Raw genomic sequence first — 16,363 nt, 5'->3', positions numbered from 1 at the left:
TAAATAATTTATACAAATACAATAAACATAATTATAATAACAATTGCTTTGGTGTTTTATTATTAATGAGACGAAAGTTATCCAAAGTTGACGGACTTGAGCAGAACTTGTCAATGTACTAACTTTTATTGGATTCAGGCGGTGCTGATAAATAGTGACGGGCAGTTTGTAATTTTGTTATTAAACTTTCGCTTGTAAAGTAAATAAACTATAAAGAGCTAAGTTTTAAATAGATTTAGGTAAGGTTAAAAATACGTAAAATATCCAATACTAAGAATTTGATATATCTTAATAGAAATTGACCCATTATCATATAAAACATAAGTGTGTAGAGCGAAATTCATAATAGGTTTTTTTAAAACTTTTTTTAAAAGTTTTGGTAAATAATGTAATGTTTGAAAAGGTATTATCATTTCTAGTACCTTTATCATTATCCTTAGAATCGTCACATATCTGTTCCTTGAGCGTCGTACAATCAGGTCCATCCCATCCATCGAAACATTTGCACTCCCAATGGCCATCATTCGCTACGCGGCACTGTCCATGACCAGCACAGCCTCTCGGGCAGCCTTCTAACGTGCAATGCCTTCCATTCCAACCCGAAACGCATAGACAAGTGCCATTTTTGCATTGTCCATGGTCACTGCAGCGAGGGTCACAGAGTTTGGAGGTGCAGAATTCGCCTGTCCAGCCTTGGTCACATACGCACGACTCGCCGACACATCGCCCGTGAGGACCGCAATCCAGGTCGCACACCTCTGAAAGTGAAAAGACTGAATGTAACAATTTTTTATAATTACATAGTTATATTTTATATTAATTTAGTAAGTTATACAAATTATAATATAACATTTCCGAGAATGTCCAATAGGTTGATATCACTTATATTCGTTATAGGTAACAAATGTGTCATTTAGTCTTAAGAACCCAAAAAAAGTTACAGTATACCCCACTAACCCTAATTTTATGTAAGTTATAACTTTAAACACCCTTACAGACAGTTGACAAATAGCTTCGAACAGATTGTTTCGTTTATTTAAACAACTATCCAACAACCGCCACCGAAAGTAACTAGAATTAAATGGTGGTCAAAAATAATATAGATATCTATAAAAACTAATTACACTTTCAGTGATGATACTAAGAATTAACTTGACTTCTATTAAATAAAAAATATATTAAACGTTAACTGGCACACAAGTCAAAAAATCATCACACACAAAGTTCGGTGTATTTTCAGAAATCCTAATGAGTTATCCCAATTGTGGGTGGTGGTGGTCGAAAGTGATATTTATACACTGTACAATAGTTTCCGTAAAATCGTAGGTGTGTAATGGCAATAGGCCTCACCTCAATTAATAGACATATATTTAACAATTAAAAGGTCAACGGTCGATATAGAGCGGTTAGGAGAAAAAACTATAATCAAAAGTCACAAATTTATGTAAATCATAGGTGCGACAAGTACTTGATATGTATACGTAATTTATATCGCTGAGATTTATTATAAGATTCACAGCTAGAACAAAAACGTCTGTAGTGCGATTTTATAGTCCGTAAAACGCAGATATTTTTTATACAAACTGTGACAGAAGAACTAATCCTTGTGAAACGTTTTTTTACGAATAGATCAAGATGCATTTTGACATAGTAAAACAATGTTAAATCAATAGTATGACTAATACTTTATAAGACTCGTACTTTGAAGAAAATTAATATAGTATAAGTTATCGTTGATATATTGCTAATAGCAATTCATCTAATACCGGCCATAATTGCCGTATTACGTATTAATCGTATCGCTGCAGCCATTAGATTAGCAGTTATGATCGTGAAGGATTTAGGTTACTATTAGTATGTTATTAAATTATTATTAGCAGCTACTAATGTTTGATAGAGGATTTTGCAGATTTGAACGGTTAAGATTGAAGATCGAATAACGATCTTTTTAAGATCAAGATTTTTATAAATGAGACGATTATTTCAATGATCCTTGGCATTGATTTCCTCCAGTTCAATCAATTTGTATGATTCAAAACTTAGTGATTAAATAGAGTGACAGAGAGTTTCTTGCCAGTTCTTCTTACTCGATTTACGCCCTTGACTTGCAAACTGGGAGTAAATGTAAATTTAGAAACAATTTAACATCTTTTCTGTTTATGTTCATTTGTGTAATTATTTACCTATATGAATAAAGTTAGTTTGAGTTTCAATATTTGTCGCTGTGTTTGCTTTCAAGAATGTGAAGTTTTGGACATAGTTTTCGTATGACGAAAATTACTTCATGATTACATTAAACAAAACATTTATCGACACTGTAATTGTGGGATAGAATTTTTGTGATGAAGTTAAATTACCTTTGGAACAGTCGTCTCCCGACCACCTAGCGTGACAGGAACAAGTTTGTGTGTCCACATCAAACGTCCCATGTCCAGAACAATCAGGTAGGCACTGCAGCGCATCCTTGTCCATTGTGGCGCAATCCAAACCCTTCCATCCTTTTTTGCAGACACAAGACCCTTCAATACAGAACCCGTGGCTAGAGCATGTCGGATGTGGGCAGTCCACTTCCGCACAGAATTTTCCCTTGTAGCCTCTAACACAGGAGCATTTTCCATTGACACAATGTCCATGACCATTGCAGTCAGGGACCTCGCACTCATCGTGTCGTAGGGAACACTCCTTGCCTTTCCAGCCGGGGTTGCATTGACATTCCCCATTGATGTATTCACCTCGTTGGCTACACAAAACAGGACATACACCTGGAAAATAATATTATACGTTCTTCAAAATCGATCAAAACGAAATAAATGTTTGACGTAAACGTATAGTAAATGATTATAGGTCATGTTACGTTTTTGATTAATCTTTAACTTATAACAGTGTATTGCATGTTTGTGGAATACTTACTTTCGCTACAATCATCCCCACCAAAGCCAGGCTGACATTGGCAATGTCCCATCAGGCATTCACCCTTTCCTGAGCAGCCATTTGGACAGCTGTGAGTAAGATAGTCAGCTAACACTGCTATAAACGAAATCTCTTGTGGATCTCCATCGTCATTGTAAAGAGAGAGAAACCAATGTCCTTGTTCCATGTAATGTGTGACTTCTTTCCTTATCGAGGGCTGAAAAGTATTGACAAATCATCATTTTATGGAATAATATTTTAGCATCCTAGAAAGAAATCAAGTTGTTTAAACTGACGTGGTGTTGGCCTAGTGGCTTCAGCATGCCACTCTCATCCCTGAGGTCGTAACTTCGACCCCCAGCTGTGCTGTAATGAACTTTCTATGTGCAGATTTAACGGCGGAGAAAAACATCGTGAGGAAACCGGCTTGCCTTAGACCCAAAAAGTTGACGGCGTTTCACAGGAGATGCTGATCACCTTGCTAGTATATAGACAAATGATCATGAAACAGATTTAGAAATCTGAGGCCCAGACCTAAAAATGTTGTAGCCGAAATTGATTTATTTTTATGAACTTACGTGGTGATAAATCTAACCTAAATTAACAAATTAGCTTGCACAAAAACAACGGAGTGAATATACCAGACAAGAGTTTAAAGCCAGAGCTGTGTTCGAATTGAATTTCAATTCAAAGTTGAAGTGTTAGATTACAGATAGTACTTACGTGTGATGCTCTCGTAGTTCTAGCCTTAAATCCGCTTAGAACTTCCAAAAAGTGATACTGTGTATGTGTCGGTAGAGCGTTTCGCCTCGCGTACACACCTATCGACGCTCCCCTCGGTATCATGTAGTCGAATTTCACATAAGAGGCTTCCGACTGATAGAACTGCATATTCCAGTAGCTATATGGAGGGATTTCTTTTGATAATTTTTCACCTAAAGTAATTTGTTTGAATGTCGTTCCATCAGGAGGGAAGGTCTGCATTGGGAACGTTCGCGCACCTATAACGTGAATATAAATTTATTGTCGGTTCGAGGGCGCTTGAACACAAAACCATGCAATGCGATGGAATTTGAATGAAATATACCCGATGCTTTTGACAGAAAAAGATTCATGCAAAAAGTTAATCTAATTCCTATGCTATTACGGCCGTTATCATGCGATTTAGTTTATTAGATCGTCACCCCATAGATGGTTTCTATGAATGTTAGTTTAGTTATCAGAAGGACGCAATTTAAATACCTCACCTTCCAATACTAAGATTGGTGGAGGCTTAACCTTTGGACAGATGCATGAAAGAGGCACTTCAGTGGTTGAAATAGTGTCATATTCTGTGACAGTTTCGTCACTATTTGTATTTATTGTATCTTCTGTCGTGAGCACTTCACCTGTAGTAGGTTCGGTCGTTATGTTAGTAGTTACATTTTCAGTTGAATAATCTATATCTGTTGTATATTGAATTTCTATTAGCTTATGTGATGTCTCTGTAGTGACATAATCTCTTTCCGTAGAATCTGTAGAAAAATCTGTTTGATCTCTGTTAGTGGGCGTTGTCTTGTCCATTCCCTCATCATAAAAGTCTTCTGCAGATAAACTACTCTCACATATTGGACAAGAACACTCGCAACTTCCACCCCAATCTTCAGCTTTAGTTTCTGTTTTCGGGTTCTCAATTGTCACTGGCTTGTTGAAATTAGTTGGTGCTGTAGGTTCTAAGTCCATCGGTGTAATTTTGACTGTAGGAATTTCATTCGTATCACCAACTGTTGGGACTGTGAACGTTAAGGAATAGAGAGGTTTGTATGAATGGTCTGCATCATCAGAGGATATGGTTAAATTAATCAAAACATGCTTTGTATTTACAGATGTATCTGAAGTTTTAGGTTCAGTCGCATCACTTGCCGTGGAATTTTCTGTGCTGGAGGTAGTTGGGAAAGCTTTTGTATTATTCACACTAGTAGAAGATGTGCTCTGGGTAGTAACTGTTAATAACGCATCTGAATCAGGCGGTATTCTATCACTATGAGTTGTAAAAACATTAGAGTTCGTCAAACTTTTTTTGCTAGTTAACAACAAATGGGAGTTAGCTACGGTAGGTTGATATGTAAGTTCTGGTGAAAGTGACGTCATTTTTGGTGCATTATTGTCGTAGTGATACTTTTCAGGTTTTTCAATTATTTCTTCAGTATCATTTGAGAAAATGTGCAATTCTTCGTTGACTTCATTCAATCTTGTTAGTAATTTTAAGTATTGAAGCTTTTGAACACCGTATGAGTAAATTGAGGGGTATGCATCACTTTGCATCTCTTCTGGATAGTAAGCTATTTCTTCTTTGTCAAGTTTTTTAGCTTGACGTGGTTTTACCATTTTCTCCGACTTGTTAGTGACAATTTTAGAGTATATATTCTTAGTTGTGCTTGTGATTTCAGGTTTTATTACATTAAGCGTCGTTGTATTAGATACATTAACATTGATCCCCAGATCGCCCGTAGTACTAAATACAGAAGCATTAAAAGCGGCGTCTTGAGATTCCGTACTTACTTCTGATGACACACCATGCACTAAGCTACCAGTGGTCATAGAGGAAGAAGTGATTAGTTCATGCACCATATCTACAGTGGAAGAATCCGTAGCAGAAACAGAAGATAAAGAAGCATGCTCGTCTACACTTCTACGAGCGCGCGAATGGTCGCCTTCTTTACCTGAGGTAGATGATGTTGAACTCTGATGCTGACGTGGCAAGGATTTATTACTCGATTCGAGCGTCGTGGCTTTTGACGCTTGAAATTTATCTACATCTCCAACTATAACCGAACAAGGCTTCGCATTTTCATATGACCAATTGTCCGTAAAGTAAGAGGCTGTAACAGATACCTCTCATTATTGAACATAAAAAAATACAATTTAATACATTTTAAATTAATGTATAAGATTACTGACCTGACATATAAGAAGCGATAGATAATAGTAGAACGAATAATACTATAAACACTATTGCAGTACATTTCCACGAACATCTCGAGGACAGGCCCTTTCTGAAATGAAACCGCGAAGCAGCTGGGGGAAAGTGGGTGGCCCTCAAGTTGTTCCTGACGGGAAGCACAGGCACAGGTGCGCCAAAGGCTGGATGCCTGTCGCTCCTGTCCATTCTTTCTAACGTTCCTTTTTCTTGTTTTCCTGGACTACTACACGATGAATTCGATTTGTAGTCCATAGACGGATTCTTTTGAATGTCCCCTGAAAAAAAACGGATCTTCATTATTATCTCTCACTCATCACATAAAGTACAATAAAATTTACTTAAAATCCGTTTTTTAACGTTATTTTGCACAATCATTATGTATATAATCTGATAATAATGTATTATAGATAATTTTGAGGACAATACTTAATAAGGTTAATTCATTTTAATATTAAATGCCAACAGTCAACAAACGACATAAAATTAAACAGTTTATAAATCTTAGAGATATTAATAGAAAGAGATACGGACAGGTGTTGAGTTCACCCGAAGGCACGTAAAAGTTTCCAGAAGGAGTTCGCACGAGACACGATGGCTCGAAGTCACCAAGGTCCGCGGGGTTTCCGGTAATCCTCCCGTTCAGACGGGACATTGTCGGATTGCGGGGCGGCACATCGGGAGGGGGCCGAGACCCTTCTAGAAGACAACCTGGTGACAATGAAAGGATGATGTAAATATATATAGCAAAATCTGTGAAATAAAAGCAAGAAACTAGGGATCTTGCATTGAAGTAATCCTTTTTAATTAAAAATAGCAAATCATGCTTGCCTCAATGTTGAACATGTTGTCGTAGATACCATATCCAGAATCAGTCTGTTGCATAGATCTTCTTTAACAAAGACATACGCTTACACAATACTGTCTCCGAAACTATCGACATATTTATATGTTCGCAGAGTGAGTTCACAGTAGCAATATTGTATATTATTTTTTAAATATTATATATGTTATTGTGTTCTTTTCTTAGCGTAGTTTTGGCTTAGTATGTATTTTTTTGAAGAAATAAATAAATTTTATAACAACAGCAATTAATGTAGAAATAAGATTCATATTATGATTTAGCTAGAAGTTTGTGTAATAACACAAGATTAAATTATATGCCGTTGCACAGTAGGCCAATAATTGACAATGTCCTGTTAATTAATTATACATTATTGGACAAGGCTGGTCCAAATTGGTTTTGACCGCAAAATTAGCATGTCGTAATTCAATTAGGGTCGAATTCTTGCGATCGGCCGCAAACAAATAACGTTTAGGTCCCCGAAATGGATCAAAGATCGCGTGTTTCGGCAGTTAGTTAATAAAGGAGATATATTAGATCGGGAGGTATCTGGAGCAAGGCGCGGCCTTCCCATCGCTAATATAAGTTAATGGAAAATCGAAGCATTATCTCCCCCTCCCCACGACCCCCGAACAACTTTTGATCCTCGACAAATTTTAAAGATTCCTTCGAGCCTTAATTAATTGATTGTAGCGGCCGATGTAGCTGTAAGAAAACTCAATTAATTTTAAAAGGGTTTTTGTGTTTTTTTCAGCGATCGTTTCCCGCGACGCGAAAAGAAAGCTACAATGCGACAGTCCTTTGAAGCCCGACCCTTTTGAGCCGTTTGGTACGTTGTAATTAGTGAGTAATGAATTTACTCAGAACCCAAAGAAAATATTCTCCTTTTATTACACGAGCTATATACGGCTTCTATATTAACATTCTATTCAACAAAGATTCATAGACGGTACAATCTTGTTAATATACAATAAGTATCCTAAGCCCACATCGAAAGAGGCAATCTATCTTAAAGCCCTTTGGAGTTCAAACTGTAATAGTAACTAAGTATTCATCCCACCCAGTGGCCAATGAAAAACTAAATCACCTCCCTAACCTAATTTAGGAGGACAAGTATAGCCATTAATACACATGTCAGCCGACGTTCTAATACAAAATGCCGCTCATTTATATCTCGTCTTGGGGAACGGGAATTATGCTAATCGGACGAATCGTGTCTTTTGTCTGTAATGGTGGGTAATTACCGAGCCACCTCTCGGCTCCCGGGGACACTTCGTTTCTTTAGAGGGCCCAGAAGCAGGGGAATTCGACACTCGTTAACCGAATCGCCTCAACTTTAAAGAGAACACGATTTAGAACGTCGCATTGGGAATTGACGGTCGAGCGAGCCTTTCTTTGATTTTAGAATTGCCTACCAACATTTTTTTCCGATTGTTTACATTCAAATAGTTCACTTCGCCAGACTTCCCATTCAACCGTTCATTTACTAAGGGGTATTCATAACACTGAACACTATCTGTATTACGGATCGTTCGGTTTTATATTTTTCGAGCCATCTGCTATACGTTCCCGCGTAACCTTTTCCTGTACGGAAGCGCTAAACTTGCTTACTTATTGGAAGATAAAGGGGGTGTGTTTCGGCTCATTTGCGGCGCTCATTCAGATCAAACGTGATTTATATATACATTGAATATAAAAACGTATGTGAAAGGCATGTTTGTATTTATTTTAAACACTCTTCAAGGAAAACACATTTCATGTTAGTGGCGTAATTAATCGTAAGCGAAGACAATGGCAGCTCATTTACCGCGAGAAATCCGTACGATATGATGCAGAACACAATCAAGTTAAGTGCTCGCTTGCACATTAGAGTCTCAGCTATATTTAGGTCGTTAGGCCGAACAGTAAAATATATTCAGACTCAGTTAACCTGTCAAGCATATATCTCTTTCAAGTTGTTTCATAACAGCGGACGTTGATGTATGAGACATAGCGATGGAAACTGGATACATTTAGGCAATCTCACGACACGTGCCGGCAATCTTAAGCTCGTTTGTGAAACAGCAATTTGGAATTGAACCCTTTAATCGATACGATGCCGTGGCTTCTGTATGTTCTATCTGACTTCACATTTTGTGGCGCCTGTTAGTAACTTGATAATCGATTATATAGTTCATTCGCATGGAACGCATGGGTTTGAGAGGAACTCTTTAGTCGAAGTATATGCTTTATAACCAGAGAAATGAAAACATATGCTCTCTTAAGTAAGTCTTACTTTATATTTATTGATATACTTATTTAGTGTGTTGGCCTAGTGGCTTCAGCGTACGACTCCCATCTCTGAGGTTGTAGGCTCCCGGCTGTGCACCAACGGACTTTCATTCTATAGGCGCATTTAACATTCGCTCGATCGGTGAAAGAAAACATCGTGAGGAAACCGGATTGCCTTAGAACCAAAAATTCGACGGCATCTATTATGCAAAGAAGGCTGATCGCCTATTATATAAAAAAAAATAAACTGATACAGAAATTTGAGGCCCAAACCTAAAAGGTTCAAGAACGTAAAACTCGTGTAATACACATGATAATAGATTAAAACATCGGCAGTAAATTAAACGCGATAGAAACATCTCTGATGCCGCAGTGTACGAGCGCTCCCCAATTTCTATTTTAAATTAAGCATCAAACTTTGCCTGAGCGTGCAATATTTATATGAGAGAGACGATGCGATTTAGTTGGGAACAATCAGAAAGTTGCTCTGCCTTGACTTCGTTTTAATTAGGTCCCATTCATCGTGAAACAATCGAGTCGGGAACAAATCTATTATTATCGGGAACTTTTCAGAGGTGTTGAAAGTAAATGATGGCTGCTATCAATCTGAAAGTTCTGTGACATCATTTGACCTAATAATTTTGTTGGACAAGGGTTAAGCCATTTTTAATTTAGGGTCATTGGAATACTTGAATGTTTCATTGAAACATATCTTTAAACAGATTGATCTCACGTATATGTTGTAAATGTATAATGTATATTGCTAATATATATATTATATAGGTATATTTTTAACTTAATGGTTGTACGAACGATGGTTGTACTAGACCTCGCGGAAGGTCACCTACGCGTTGGACTGACCAGATCAAGTCTACCGTAAGAGGTTCACTCAATGATTGAAGCAGGATGACCACTAATAGGCAACGATGGCGAAACGTCATGAAGGGCATCACATCTACCCCTTTTAATACCACTACTACATAGCGATGCGAACCGCCCTGTGAGTGTACCGGCTAAGAAGAAGGTTGTATGAAATCAATTTTTTACCTAGACGATAGTCAGGAAATAATTTCCTTAAGGTTCGTCTCCGGATGTCACTGCAAGTATTATAAAATTGTTCACAAAATTTCGGAGCAGATTTTCCTAAAATTTGACAATTGGCAATCTTAAAACATCCCATGACGCATTCCGACAATATAAGATCAACGTTTATTCTAAAAATATTTATTTCAAACCCATTGTTTGTTATTTTAGCGAAAAGTAAAAGAAAATGTTAAGAACCGAATCACTAAAAGTTTATCTTTTGTTTTATTCAGTGGAAAAGAGTTATTTGTGTAACCACTGGTTCCTATTATTTTCAAGTATATATATAACCCATTGTCTCAAAACAGGGCAGGAGAGAACTGAGAAAAGAATAACATAAAAAAACGGCATTGAACCCAGCTTATATCGAATGTAATCGATTCTTGGCTGGTGGTCTTTTAAATATTTACGGTAACAATTGACGGAAATATCGTCCTGAAAATTATTTTCATACCTATCTTCTAATACAAATTGTATTTAAATACTCAATTGGACCCAGCATAGGACGCTATTACGACTTACAACACACAACCTACACTTCCTTCAAGACATTTTTTTATCCAAAAACTATAAATTGTTTTATTCGAACAAACTCAACGGTATTGACTTTTTTATGTGTTAAAGCATGTAGTTAAAATAAAGAAATATATTGTATAAATAATTAACTGAAATGCACAACATATTGAACTTCAACATTAGCCGTTTAGCGATGTTTGTAGTAAAACAGTTCGTGAGTAAACTTTGTAGAGACGCATGTAAATCTATACTGTAGGCGATGTATCATGTCAAGTAACAACCGCTTGGCGGCTGATAAGATTACCAGACAAAGGAAGTCCACCCATATCACTACCACAACCGCTAAACGCAAGCCTTAACGCTGAAATCCACAATCTCAATTCAAACACCGAGTGCCAAAGTCCATTTTCCTCTGTACGCTCTTTATTAGGAGTAACATCAACGTCTCCTTCGTTAAAGGAAGGTTCAGCTTTATTTATGTCGACGTAACAGTGTTGCCTTAGAGTAGTTTTAAATATCGGCGTTTTCCGTTCGCAAATCCGTAGAATTTTCATAATAAAAATCGATGAAGCGCGTAGTAACACACATAATCTCATCAAGATTGCGTGAAATACTACGCGAAATTCGTATGCAGACTTGCCTTGACAAATCAATTTGCACTATATGTATGTAAATATAGAGTTGAATTCCGTTTGTGCTCTGCATTAAGTATTAGGGCAATGTAAGGTAGGTTCGTCTTTTTGATAAAGCTGTTAGAGTTTATTTTACCGGGTTACTTCCGCTAACGATAAGGACACGATTCCAAGACGTCACGGCAACGTTGCATTAATTTATAGTGATTTAAGATTCCCTGGACGCACCTTGCACTGAACCCTAGGTTTTTATGGTTTATTATGGTAATAAACTGTCTAGGTAAACAGCGATAGCCCAAATTTGCATACTAGCCGACGCCATAAAGAAAATTATGGTATGTGTTTAATGTAAATATTGTATTCAATTAACTAAACTTTGTTTGAAATTAATATTTTAAATCTCACGAATATATAATCCGATATAGTTAAAAGTTTATATAGTTATAAGCACGCTCGTTACTGATTATTAACAAGTTCTACCATTTCAAGATATTTTCTTTTAGTTATTGGATACTTTATTCTCCAAAGATCTTGTTACACTAAAAGTTCGCGGAACATCTCAAGGAATAAAGTTTTCTAATAAAACAACGATAGTGTTATGAGACCAAATACAGTTACTCATTTCATTCATTCACTCACTCACTCACATGCACCTACACACTTATACATTCATTTACAAAAATTTAATTTTTAAAAAACATGTTGATATATATACATTATTTACACGTGATTTTTTTATTTTATGATATAGTCTTTAACTCGATTATTTGATTTTGTCTATCGTTGTCATTTGTCATTGTCATTTGTCATTCTCACTGTCAATAGATTGTGATAACGATGTTCTTTAACCCTTAATATATGGTCATGAAAACAGAGCAACTGATAATACCGCGATTTACTCTAGAATCTCAATTTATTTTTAAAATAAACAGTTTTAAAGGGATTATTAAGAATTGATAGGCAAGTGCTCGTTATAAGAACGTTCCTTCATTAGTGTTCAAAGAAAAAAGCTTCCGCCGCGACTTGGGTTACGTAACACTATACATCTGGTAATGGTTAAAACAATACGCCCCTTAGGACGTCCGCAGACTCGATATAACATATGATGTAACGTATATTTTTATCTATTGAAAGGATCTGGTGGGTTAGCGTAAATGTTGATTTTATATTCAGATTTAAAAAAAAATAATTCGTACTTTTACGGAAAACATAATTTAACATTACGATCTAGACTTATAAGTAATTAAGTATATCCTAATTAACTATTAAGGCTATTTAAAATTAGAAAGTGTCCAAAAACAGTGCTTGACTCTATTAAGGGAAGTATATTAAGTAAGTTAAACATGGCGTTCAATTTTAACTTTAGATTGTGATAATACGTGAACAGTGAACTCTTTTCTTTGGACATTAAATTTTACAATTTCATTACCATTAAACACACAAACTGGTAGGAGTAAAAATTAGTTCAATCAGTTGCTCAGTGTAACCAGCATAAATATCGGTACCAAATGTTCAGAGCGTGTAAGAGCGTTTGTGACAGTTCATAAATAAAGCTAACCTTCATAGTAGCTAGGAACCATCTCATCAGCTTTCTTACAAAAAAACTGCATCACAATCAGTCCATTATTTAAAGGTCATGTTACAGACAGGTCCACCTCACGTATATTTATTAACATTAATTCTAATTCTACTATCTTGTACATTCTTTACGTCCATTAATTTAATTGCTGTAATTCGGGCGAGGCTCACTTAATAAAACTGTTATCATTCATCGAATCTCCCGATATTCGAGGTGCCGTGATATATGCTCTGTGTACACGAGATCGATAACATTCTCCGACCAGTAACTTTTAGACATTCTCCAAAAGACTTTAAATTTTATACACGGCCTGGAGCCAAATTATCTATAAAACTGATGTTTACAATTAGAAAGGCAGAATCACTCTGAATTATATTAAATTTAATTTAAAACTTATGAATTAAAATAATTCTTCGCGAATACAACAGAAAAAAAACCGTTGTTAAGCAAATATCGGGTAAGTAATTCGCATTGTATTTGTAATATTTTAACTATTTTTTGAAAGACTTATGTTCACCGTAATTGTCATGTATTTTAGAATAGATATATGGTAAGTTTACAGAATGCATTATATATGACGTGGTATAAATAGATAAATAATTAATGTAAAACTTTAGTAGATTAGTAAAGCAATTTCAGCTTCTAAAAACTTTGCTGTGCTTACAAGTCGATGTTAATATAAATTAAAACCTATAAAAGTTTAATGACCACAATGAATGAGCTCATACAAATGACGTGTTCTACACGACATAAAGTTCTATATCGAGTGTGGAACACAGTGCGACAAGAATGCATGTGGTCCGTGACTGATTCCCCAGATTTTGAGGACATATCACTGTCATTAGATCAATGGGGGTGCTGAAATTGAAAAATTCCTGTTACCAGACCTATATAACATTCTTTAAATTAGATATACACCTTGTATATAAGATCTAGTGAGGTAGTTAATATAGTTTTAACGTATATATTATATTATTCACGTATGTCGAGTGCTTATCAAGCGGTCAGCGAGATATAGTTATTAACATATGTAGATGGAGATATATATGTCGTGTCAGGCACAGGAGTCTGATCATCTACTTGCCAATTAGATTGACAAATGAATAATCATTTCATATCAATCAATCGTTTCATAAGAAACGGATTTATTTAAATGTAGATAGTCGAAAGATTCCTTTTCGTTCTAATAATCCAAAATGGCTATGTTTAGAGTTACCTAAATAACAATAAAACATGCTTATCTATAAACACGAAATAGTTGGATTATTACATATCGTTTAACTAAAACTACAAATTAACGTGAGATAAACCGTACGCTTATCTAATTTTACATTTAAACGACTATTAATATCCCTGGAGTAATTTTAACGCCGTTAAGCAATTTGATATCAGTTTCAAAAACGATGGAATTTATTCTAAATGGTCACCTTGATAACTAAGAAGATAAAAGCTTTATGATCTAACTGAAATTTTTGATGTTGTTGGTCCAAAAAGCTCCTCTCACAACGCCAATGCGACCCCAGCGGATGGCTGAAAGGCCATCATCACTTGCTCATCTGCAAGTGTACGACACCAGAGGAGGAAGAGGAGGTCAACGTAGACGAGCTCAGCTCCAAAAAGTTTATCATTCAGTACCCGGTAAAAGAGCAATTTGATATCAGTTTCAAAAACGATGGAATTTATTCTAAATGGTCACCTTGATAACTAAGAAGATAAAAGCTTTATGATCTAACTGAAATGTTTAATGTTGTTGGTCCAAAAAGCTCCTCTCACAACGCAAATGCGACCCCAGCGGATGGCTGGAAGGCCATCATCACTTGCTCATCTGCAAGTGTACGACACCAGAGGAGGAGGTCAACGTAGGCGAGCTCAGCTGCAAAAAGTTTATCATTGAGGACCCGGTAAAAGAGAGATGCTGCATCCGACAGCATGGGAAGCACTTTTTGAATAGAAAAAACCTTTCCCTCTTCGCCAGTTGCCAGTGAATTGAAAAAGCTTTTCCACCACGAGAAAAAGAAAATGGAAAGTGTGGTTCTGGTATTTTGTTTGACTTCCAGGTTCGAAAATATTTCCACATGTAACCTTATTTTTTTTAATGAAAGAGATGGATTTTTATTACAACTACTATTAATACCCTAAATAGAAATAAAACAAACAGATACATGGATAAAGATGGGCATTTAATTGTCTTCAGAATCTCGTGAGGGACAAAGAGAGACGCGGACGTCGTGGCCGTCACGATTTGTGAGGCCTCATCAAGATAGCTATTACAATGGTATTATGCAGGAGTATTTTTGTTCACGATCTTGGGTCAATTTCAAATAATAGGATGGATCCAAGAAAGCTCCTGAGATTAATAACACTATCCGGGTCGCAGATAAAGTAAAAAAACATAAAAATTTAAACTGCCTACTCACTTATATCTGGTGGTACCTCTTATATTACTTACTTACTTACTTATATATCTTAGCTAACAAGTGTTTAAAGCCACATTGAAAAATATTTTGCATTCTAAAGAGACCAGCATTTATTCTTGTTAATTTGTATTTTAAAAGCTATTATCGTCGTAGTCGTATCGCTTCGTGAAAACCATTTAACGCTTCATTTTCCAGCATTTCCAGGTGGAACTTGTTAAATTCAATTGTGATAGACGAGAAGATATTTTATGTAATTGATTTTGCAAATTCGTTCTTAATTTGTACGCTGATAAAATACTCAGTAGAGAGAATTAAAGATTTTATACTAGTTATAGATGTAATTAAATAAAGATGTATTTTTTTCCCTTAAATACATAAAAATATATTAGTGCCGCTACAACCTTTTTAGGTCCAGGCCTCAGATTTCAGTAAATTTCTGGTCATTTATATAATAGACAAGTATATGCCACCTATGCCTGAGACAGGCCGTCGACTTTTTGGGCTTAAGGCAAGCCGATGTTTTACTGTTCGCGAATGTTAAATAGGCACACAGAAAGGTCAATTGTTGCACAGCCGGGGATCGAACCTACAACCTTAGGGATGGGAGTCGCACGCTAAAGTCACTAGTATATTTTATGCTTAGGCATTTAGGCTAGGCGAGTAGCTTCAGTTTGTAAATATAGGCAACAATAAGAACATTGTCGATAAATTTTGTGCATTGTCAACTAACGCGATCAAACATAAATAAATTTCAAATATATTATAAGAATAACAAGACCAGGGAACAGATAGATTATGTAGAAATTACCTTTCGCCAATATTTGTAAATATAGCGAAGGATCATACGAAGGATTTGGATCCATTTTATTGTTCGTAAATTGCACTTCAATGTTTTGGAAGTAAGAAATATTTGTTCCAAAAATTTGTAATATTTTCGTTGCTTTGAAACACAGAAAAACTCTTCCATGTTATAGGTCTAGTTTTTAATATTTTAATTCGACGCTAAAATAACTTATTAAACATAGTCTAACTTGAGCATAACCTATGCGCATAAGCATTAAAAAAGTGTTTCACAAAATATAACTAGAAAACATTACAATAAATTTGTTCATAGTATTGTCTTTTATTAAAATAGTTTTTACACATTAAAAA

At 35.8% G+C, this 16,363-nt stretch overlaps 1 protein-coding gene across 6 annotated transcripts in view; it reads right to left on the bottom strand.

Annotated features, from left to right (window-relative positions):
• Window positions 1–16,363, bottom strand: part of LOC123712491 (teneurin-m) — a 207,258-nt gene that overhangs the window by 12,992 nt on the left and 177,903 nt on the right. For 5 of the 6 annotated variants that reach the window (XM_045665602.1, XM_045665603.1, XM_045665607.1 and 2 more), the window contains 7 exons: window positions 6,404–6,580; window positions 5,851–6,147; window positions 4,158–5,771; window positions 3,634–3,911; window positions 2,911–3,127; window positions 2,358–2,762; window positions 423–758 (listed from right to left, as the gene is read on the bottom strand). In XM_045665602.1, the coding sequence (XP_045521558.1) occupies window positions 423–758; window positions 2,358–2,762; window positions 2,911–3,127; window positions 3,634–3,911; window positions 4,158–5,771; window positions 5,851–6,147; window positions 6,404–6,580 (3,324 nt within the window). The remainder of the gene's footprint in view (window positions 1–422; window positions 759–2,357; window positions 2,763–2,910; window positions 3,128–3,633; window positions 3,912–4,157; window positions 5,772–5,850; window positions 6,148–6,403; window positions 6,581–16,363) is intronic. The other variant, XM_045665608.1, reaches the window with a different exon arrangement.

Source organism: Pieris brassicae, chromosome 7, assembly GCF_905147105.1.
Source record: "Pieris brassicae chromosome 7, ilPieBrab1.1, whole genome shotgun sequence".
In the NCBI taxonomy this organism is placed as follows: Eukaryota; Metazoa; Arthropoda; class Insecta; order Lepidoptera; family Pieridae; genus Pieris; species Pieris brassicae.
Note: the sequence above shows the minus strand (reverse complement) of the source record. Positions and strands in the feature narration are given on the sequence as shown.